Source organism: Coregonus lavaretus, assembly GCF_964263955.1.
Source record: "Coregonus lavaretus genome assembly, contig: HAP1_SCAFFOLD_6478, whole genome shotgun sequence".
Classification (NCBI taxonomy): domain Eukaryota; kingdom Metazoa; phylum Chordata; class Actinopteri; order Salmoniformes; family Salmonidae; genus Coregonus; species Coregonus lavaretus.
The window spans coordinates 1-9,684 of NW_028157681.1; the positions used below are offsets into that span (position 1 = coordinate 1).

The 9,684-nt window shown below is 42.1% G+C and overlaps 1 protein-coding gene across 1 annotated transcript; it reads left to right on the top strand.

The window, feature by feature from the left end:
- Window positions 1-74: 74 nt before the first annotated feature.
- LOC311125079 (BTB/POZ domain-containing protein KCTD5-like) lies at window positions 75-7,382 on the top strand (the record flags this gene model as incomplete). The annotated part of the gene is made up of 6 exons (XM_084199150.1): window positions 75-183; window positions 328-419; window positions 1,975-2,073; window positions 2,674-2,799; window positions 3,306-3,432; window positions 4,521-7,382. Coding segments are annotated over 5 exons (519 nt in total), but the record flags the coding sequence as incomplete, so codon positions are not given.
- Between the last annotated feature and the right edge of the window lie 2,302 nt (window positions 7,383-9,684).

Consider the following 9,684-nt stretch of genomic DNA (forward strand, 5'->3'; position numbering starts at 1 on the left):
TAGCACTTAATATTGATCTCATATTCATACCTTTATTAATTCTTATGGTCGTTCTCTCCCTTCCTCTGTTGTAGGACGAGACAGGGGCCTATGTGATAGACAGAGACCCCACCTACTTTGGCCCCATCCTTAACTACCTGCGACACGGCAAACTGGTCTACAACAAGGAGCTGGCTGAAGAAGGTACTAGATTACTTTTTGTATTTTTAACATGTATTAGATTGTGCGTTATGATGCCATTATAATGTATTGTAAGACTTGTAATTAGAATGTAATAACACTTTGATTGAACGTGTGCGTGTGTGTGTGTGTTGTGCTCTCTCCCAGGTGTGTTGGAGGAGGCTGAGTTCTACAACATCACTCCTCTGATCAAACTGATCAAGGAGAGGATCCTGGAGCGGGACTGTAAAGTCACACAGGTCACACACACACACACACACACACACACACACCACACACACACACACACACACATACACATACACATACACATACACATACACATACACATACACATACACATACACATACACATACACACAAACACACACACACACATACACATACACACACACTCTGCTTTGTTTTTGTGAATTTTCAGTACAATTTCTTTCTTCATAATCCTATTTTCCCTAAACCTAAACTTAACCTAACCTTAACCCTAACCTTAACTCCTAACCCTAACCCTAAACCTAACCTTAACCCAAATCCTAAACCTTTAAGCCTAAAATACTATTTTAACAAATTCAGGGCATGAAAACATCATGACTTTTCAAAATTGTTCTTGTTTTCCTACCTTGTCAAGACATTCTGGTAACTTGTCAGGACATTGTGGTCCTGATAAGGTAGGGAAACATGAACACACACACACACACACACACACACACACACACACACACACACACACACACACACACACACACACAATACATAAAATACAGGGATATACACAAATACAAGATGGCTACAGGTCTGCTAAAACAAAAACAGACTTGTGCATGTGCCAAGCAGAAAGACTGTTCAGCCATGTGTTTCACTCTTTCTGTATTTTCTAGTTATTTTCAGTATATTTCACCCATCCTGTCTATGATTTCCGTTATGTAACTTTCAATCTTCCTCCTACTCTCTCTGTATTATACGCTTTACTGTACCCTCCATCTCTGCCCTTCGGCTACACACACGCTCATGCACACACACACACACACACACACACTGTGGGCTGTGGGGGTGCGTGCTACACCACTGCTTATAACTACATCTAAGATGTGTCAAATAAATTATATCAATCTCAGGGCACCAGCTATGCATTTGGCTAGTGGCTAGATGTAAACATCAAGCTTCTTGGTTACAGCAGACTTTCAATCCCCTCCTGGATCAATACCCTCCTGGATGCGAACATTAAAAAAAAGGTTTCCTTTTTTAAATGTATTTTTTATTATTATTAAACAGCGCCCCTTGTGTGCACTTCTGGTAGTACCATATACCCCAGTATGGTACAGAAACGTTATGGTCCCAGTATGGTACAGAAACGGTTTGACTGTATGAAAATCTGGATACCACCCAACCCTAACACTCACTCTCACTATCATTCTTCTTCCAAACATCACTACCTCTTGCTAACCTCACGCTCTCCCTGTCCTCTTTCTCTCTGCTAACAAATGCCTTTTCTTTCCTTTCCTTACAAACATCTCATCTTCTCCAACTATTGGTTACTCTCTCAATGTCTGTTTTCTCTTCTGTCTCGTTCTCTCCCTTCCTAACACCTCTCTCTCTCTCTCTCTCTCTCTCTCTCTCTCTCTCTCTCTCTCTCTCTCTCTCTCTCTCTCTCTCTCTCTCTCTCTCTCTCTCTCTCTCTCTCATTCTACAGCCAAACACCTTTCCCACCTACCCATATCTGTACATTCCCTCCCTCTCTTCCTCCTCCTCCTCCTCCTCCTCCTTCTCCTCTCTTTACACCCTCTCTCCATCCATCAGCAGGTGCCTCCTAAACATGTGTACCGGGTGCTGCAGTGCCAGGAGGAGGAGCTGACCCAGATGGTTTCCACCATGTCAGACGGCTGGAAGTTTGAGCAGGTCAGCGTGCGCACCTGCAGAAAGCCCCGCACCGGACTGCTCTGGACTGTGGGTTGGACTCACGCTGCTGCTCTGCTCTACTACCCTCCCAACCAATAAACCCCTTTCCTGCTCTTTGTTAGCCAATCAGAGCCTCAGAGTCAGACCAATTAGACCAATCAGAGACCAAGGCCCAGTCCCAATCTGCTCATAAAAACGACCTCCATTTCACATTTCCTTCCCCTCAGAAGAAGACTGATCTAAATGGACACGTTGCAGACACAGACCAGTGATCATAAGGGGAAGGAGATGCAAAAAGGAAGCAGAGCTAAGGAAGCTTCAATGGAAGCTACCATATGTTGGCACATCGCCAGTTCAGTAAAGTGTTTTGAGTAATAATGTAATGCTAAACATTGGCATCACTGCTTTAGGGTGTACAGTTCAGTCTCACTGCCCACAGTAGAGTTGTAGTTGACATGTAGTGCTGCTAGGTTGTCCTTACCCTCTGTCCCTCCTCCCTGCATGAGCATCCATGGGTTTACCTGCTGTGATACGGGGCCACCTTTCTTTCTCTCTCCATCTTTCTCCCTATTTCTCTCTCTTTATCTCTGTCTCTGATAGATGGTAAACATTGGTTCGTCGTATAGCTATGGGACAGAGGACCAGGCAGAGTTTCTGTGTGTGGTGTCCAAGGAGCTACACACACCTGGCTCAGGCCTGGGCACCGAACAGAGCCACAAGACCAAGGTGAGACTGACACACAGGAAACATATATATACACACACACACACAGACACACACAGACACACACAGGAGCACGTGCAGATGCGTCAGAGGGATATACTCATACATCGTACATCACACACCATTCACCATTCACTTATCACCACCATTCACTTCCACAAAGGTCTGAAGTAGCAGGATACGGATCTGTCACTGTGTGTCTCCATGGGACATTTCTTCTCATCCAAGATGATCTGAGTATCCTTTGATCTTAGTGTCTGCATTTTCCACTCAAACATTCAAAATGTCACACACACATCTCCCAAATGTCATTCACAAGCACATTCACATTCACTCCATCATCCACACTTCTTCCCTCTCCCTCTCTCTCTCTCTCTCTCTCGCTCTCTCTCTTACTCTCTCACTCTCTCTCTCTCTCTCCCTCTCCCTGATACTCAATCTGTTCATTCTTTTTTGTTGTTGTCGTGCTGTCTCATTTTTTTATTCTCCGTCCTTTTAATCGAGTGAAGGCTTCAGAGGTGCAGCAGGAGAAAGGAGGAGCGCAGGATGAGGTGGAGGGAGGAGAGAGAAATACCACCCCGAATGAGTGGATAAGGGAATGACAGTCTTGTGTCAGTGTTCCAAAGACATGAATGGGTGAGGATCCATGCTAGTGTTGGGTAGCAGCGGTAGTAGACTGTGTAATCAAAAGGGATCCAGGGCTGTTCCACAGCATTGCATTGCCTTGCCCCAAACTCCATAGTGTATTCAAAGGCCAAGGAGAGACTGTAACTTTTATTAAAGGTTTTTTTTTATTTACAAATATGTAGAGAGAAAAAAATAGGCCTTGCACTTTTGCTCCCCATCTAAAATAGTTGGCTTCTATTTGTTTAAAACACCAATTGTGATGCCGGAGAGCTCAATACTGCTCTGGGGCCATTGTGTCCTGCCTCGGAAATGATCTGATCAGCAGCATAACCCAGCTGGTCTGATGATGAGCTAGTCTCACTAGGCAGGCGGGTTGCCTCTCACATTAACAATGCCCTAGATCTGGGATTTCCGAGACTAATGATGAGCTGACGCTGCTGTGCTGCCATTGATCCAAGCCGACACCTAAAGGTCTCTCATTACCAATGCAATGACATGGAATAGCCCTGACTTTTTGTGTAGTAGTAGTATTAGTGTGTTTCACATTTTACATTAAAAGAGACACACCTACACACACACACACAATCTTACTTGTACATGTGGAAAGGGGATATAGTTTGGCAGAACTGTACAAAGGGGGGATGCAGCGTTTATGTTTATTCAAAAACCAATTAATCAAGTGCCAAGTAGGGCCAAAGAAACAATACAAGCGCATGTTGTTGTTTTTTCCATTCACAACAAAGGGACAGAGTCCTGGACGTCACAAACACTATTACTTTATCATTCTGTCCCCATCGTCACCATCAGCATCAAACATCAAAAATACAACATTTACTGTATGTGTTTAGATTGTTTCACGTCACCCAGTTGTTCCCCAGTTGTAAAATAGATGTTCCCCAGTTGTAAAATAGATGTTCCCCAGTTGTAAAATAGATGTTCCCCAGTTGTAAAATAGATGTTCCCCAGTTGTAAAATAGATGTTCCCCAGTTGTAAAATATTGTGACATGTAACCCATCAACTCTGAAATACAACCCTGAGAATCTGTCTTCAAAGATGCCATCCTCTGATGTTTCTCCTGTCTGTGCTTGTCTTCCAGCTTTTTCAGATCCATGGATCCCGGATGTACTAGAGAGAATAGTATTTTTTTAGCTTGACATTTCATTTAGTGTTTGTTTATATATGTTTTGTTATTGTTGTGGCTTGAAAAAAAAAAAAAAAAAAAAGAGAGATGTGCTCAAATATTATTTTCACCGGCAGCGAAACGCCAACATTTCAAAGTGTTTAGAGACAGATATGATTAAAAAAACACATGTTTTATTATCTTCTATAATTTTTAATGTATTTTAGTTCTAATCATCACTTAAGCCATGGAAGTTAGTGAATCTTAGTAAAATACATTTGACCAAAGATAATGATTAAAAGCACTGCAAATCAATGTGCTCATCCAAATGTGAACATTTAATGAAATGCACATGAAATATGTGGAATATGACTCATAAGTAAATTGTTGTTGTTTGCACTAGTTCTCACTTGTATGATGCTTGATACAGTACTGAGACATGGGCCTGAGTCAGTGATGTGGCAATGTCCTGTCTCTTTGATACTGCTCTGCTGCAGTAGAGATTGACAGTGAGACTAACACAGAAAGACAGACAGATGTCAACTAACCGGCCACAGTCAGCACCACAAAAACTCTTCCCCCTTACACACACTCCCTTACTCTCTCTCTCTCTCTCTCTCACATACACACACACACTCTTGTATAACTAACCTTGTGGGGACACACAATTCAGTCCCATTCAAAATCCTTTTTTTCCGAACCCTAATCTTCTGGTCCCCACAAGTATAGTTAAACACAAACACACACACACACACACAAACACACACTCTCTATCTTTATCTCTCTCTCTCTCTCACTCACTCACTCACTCACTCACTCACTCACTCACTCACTCACTCACTCACTCACTCACTCACTCACTCACTCACTCACTCACTCACTCACACACACACACATACCCATAGCAGTGCTTCCTGACATGCGTGTTCCCTGAGGCATGTGCGTGCTCAGCAGAGCAGAGCTCTCAGCCTGTCGCCCTGGCGCTAGGCCCTGGCAGGAACATGAAGAGAGGTCTGCGTCTGAAATGGCACCCTATTCCCTATATAGTGCACTACTCTGGCCAAAAGTATTGTACTATGTAGGAAATAGGGTGCCATTTTGGATGCAGCTCTGTTCTCTGCTCATGTTGTAATGATAGGCCCTGATAGGCCCTTGCACCTTGAGGCCAGGCTGTTGTCCTTACACGTTTAGCTAGAACTATGATGGTACCCCCCTTTCACATGGCACATATATTGTTACAGAATTTCATTTTTTAAATGTATTTCACTGTAAATGAGGAGAAATTAGATAAGACCTTGTCAAATCAACTGTAAAAGCCTCAAGGCAGCATGCACTGGCCAGAACCTTAGAACATAATTATTTCGCAACTGAATTAGAAGGTTTTGGCACGGGCCATTATCACCTCCCTGCAGCCCAATACTGTCACAGTCAGTAGAGAGAGCCTGTCTCTGCAACCTTCAAATACTGCAACTATACTCATTCTAGTCTCTGCATGTCAACATACCCACAGATCACAATTTGAGTTGATTTCAGTTAAAAGATTTCATGGAGGCAATCTTGCATTTTTGTGCACTTGAGTTGTGAATAGAATGTTTGGCTTTGGTCATCAAAAAAGAGCATAGCATATGGATTAAGATAACTTTATTGGTAAATTGCACACAAGGTCCAACCAAAATTTGATATCTGCTTTTTACCCAACCCCTCCAAAGGATACATACAGTATACAGGTGTGGGGTGCTGGGGTGCTGCCCCGCTGGGTGCTGTTGTTGTGGGGGGTTAAGTGCCTTGCTCAATGGCAGGCAATGGCATCTAGGATTTGATACCAGCAACCCTCATGTTGCCAGCTCACTTCCCACAAGATTTTTATAGTCGGACACAGGATTCGGACTGGCAAACTTCCAGTTGCTGGCTCGCCTCTCTAACTGCTAGGCTTGGTGCCTTGATTTCAAGCAAAAACAACGCCATATAGGCATGTACAAAGTCTCTGGGAAGATTTGTTTGAGTTGGTCAATGGACTGCAAAATTACAAAGCTTTTGCTCTATACTACATTTGTTTTGTACATGTGTTTTAGTTATTTATTTTCATGACATTGCATGTTTTTTTTTTCAATATCATGAAAAATGTTTCCTAGCCATGTGCCTGGCATAGACCTCATGTTTTGGTGGTGTTGCATCAGAAGACGTCCCCCTTAATGAGGCTACTCTGGTTTGTAGCCTGAGCTCAAACTGTTTGTGCTTTTCGAAGACATCATTACTTGAGCTGAAAACCTGGTATTCCTCAGCATGTTTAATTAAAATGTTTCTACTCATCCATGAGCATTACAGATTTTAACTATTTTTATATATATATATATTGTTTAACTGTATATATGGGTTTCACTGTAGTTAATTTCTTGTTCCCGGACAATAAACTTAATTGTTTTTCTTAGGCATCTAATGCTGTTACAATAGCCAGGGTTGATTTGCTTTACAGTACATTATCTTTATACAGGCAGTAAAAGCAGTCATGCTACATTCTTGTTAAAAGAAATTCAAAACAATGTAAATATGTGTTAGACAATCGTGCATAATCATTCATAATTCACTGTAGAAAATCAGCGAGAGTGAGAACTTCCTTCCTACTCCCTTTAACTAAAGCTTCAATGTACTCAGATATACCCCCATAACTTCTCATACATCAGTGACATAGGAATTGTAATGTCTCAATATACTGTAACAGGCTCAATGAAACATGGATCAATGTTTTCAGTCCCGTCAACTACATTTGTAACATGCTGTACAGGAATGATTCCAACAACTGTAAAGGACAGTGCATAATATAATCACAAAATAAATAAAGTTTCAATGTCATTTGTTTTTAAACCAGAAATGATTTTTGTTTTTATTTTTCAGGAGAAAAAATAATCACAACAATAGTCTCCATATATTGCAATCAGTTAAAAGGAATACATGTATAAGGATTAATAATTTTTGTATTTGATTATAGACAACACAATTATTTAACACTTAACACCTGAAGGTACAATAACTACTTTTTGCTATTTGCAGTTCTACCTGAGGTCAGCATTTTCTTCTCAGTATTTTTGACATTTCTAGTGCAGAGGTTGTGGAGGGGAAGGTTTCCAATATACAGTTGAAGTCGGAAGTTTACATACACCTTAGCCAAATACATTTAAACTCAGATTTTCACAATTCCTGACATTTAATCCTAGTAAAAATGCCCTGTCTAAGGTCAGTTAGGGTCACCACTTTATTTTAAGAATGTGAAATGTCAGAATAATAGTAGAGAGAATTATTTATTTCAGCTTTTATTTATTTCATCACATTCCCAGTGGGTCAGAAGTTTACATACACTCAATTAGTATTTGGTAGCATTGCCTTTAAATTGTTTAACTTGTGTCAAACGTTTCGGGTAGCCTTCCACAAGCTTCCACAATAAGTTGGGTGAATTTTGGCCCATTCCTCCTGACAGAGCTGGTGTAACTTAGTCAGGTTTGTAGGCCTCCTTTCTCGCACACGCTTTTTCAGTTCTGCCCACAAATGTTCTATAGGATTGAGGTCAGGGCTTTGTGATGGCCACTCCAATACCTTGACTTTGTTGTCCTTAAGCCATTTTGCCACAACTTTGGAAGTATGCTTGGGGTCATTGTCCATTTGGAAGACCCATTTGCGACCAAGCTTTAACTTCCTGACTGATGTCTTGAGATGTTGCTTCAATATATCCACATAATTGTCCTCCTCATGATGCCACCTATATTGTGAAGTGCACCAGTCCCTCCTGCAGCAAAGCACCCCCACAGCATGATGCTGCCACCCCCATGCTTCACGGTTGGGATGGTGTTCTTCGGCTTGCAAGCGACCCCCTTTTTCCTCCAAACATAACGATGGTCATTATGGCCAAACAGTTCTATTTTTGTTTCATCAGACCAGAGGACATTTCTCCAAAAAGTACGATCTTTGTCCCCATGTGCAGTTGCAAACCGTAGTCTGCCTTTTTTATGGCGGTTTTGGAGCAGTGGCTTCTTCCTTGTCGATATAGGACTCGTTTTACAGTGGATATACAATGGGGAGAACAAGTATTTGATACACTGTCGATTTTGCAGGTTTTCCTACTTACAAAGCATGTAGAGGTCTGTAATTTTTATCATAGGTACACTTCAACTGTGAGAGACGGAATCTAAAACAAAAATCCAGAAAAACACATTGTATGATTTTTAAGTAATTAATTTGCATTGTATTGCATGACATAAGTATTTGATCACCTACCAACCAGTAAGAATTCCGGCTCTCACAGACCTGTTAGTTTTTCTTTAAGAAGCCCTCCTGTTCTCCACTCATTACCTGTATTAACTGCACCTGTTTGAACTCGTTACCTTTATAAAAGACACCTGTCCACACACTCAATCAAACAGATTCCAACCTCTCCACAATGGCCAAGACCAGAGAGATGTGTAAGGACATCAGGGATAAAATTATAGACCTGCACAAGGCTGGGATGGGCTACAGGACAATAGGCAAGCAGGTTGGTGAGAAGGTAACAACTGTTGCCGCAATTATTAGAAAATGGAAGAAGTTCAAGATGACGGTCAATCACCCTCAGTCTGGGGCTCCATGCAAGATCTCACCTCGTGGGGCATCAATGATCATGAGGAAGGTGAGGGATCAGCCCAGAACTACACTGCAGGACCTGGTCAATGACCTGAAGAGAGCTGGGACCACAGTCTCAAAGAAAACCAATAGTAACACACTATGCCATCATGGATTAAAATCCTGCAGCGCACGCAAGGTCCCCCTGCTCAAGCCAGCGCATGTTCAGGCCCGTCTGAAGTTTGCCAATGACCATCTGGATGATCCAGAGGAGGAATGGGAGAAGGTCATGTGGTCTGATGAGACAAAAATAGAGCTTTTTGGTCTAAACTCCACTCGCCGTGTTTGGAGGAAGAAGAAGGATGAGTACAACCCCAAGAACACCATCCCAACCGTGAAGCATGGAGGTGGAAACACCATTCTTTGGGGATGCTTTTCTGCAAAGGGGACAGGATGACTGCACCGTATTGAGGGGAGGATGGATGGGGCCATGTATCGCGAGATCTTGGCCAACAACCTCCTTCCCTCAGTAAGAGCATTGAAGATGGGTCGT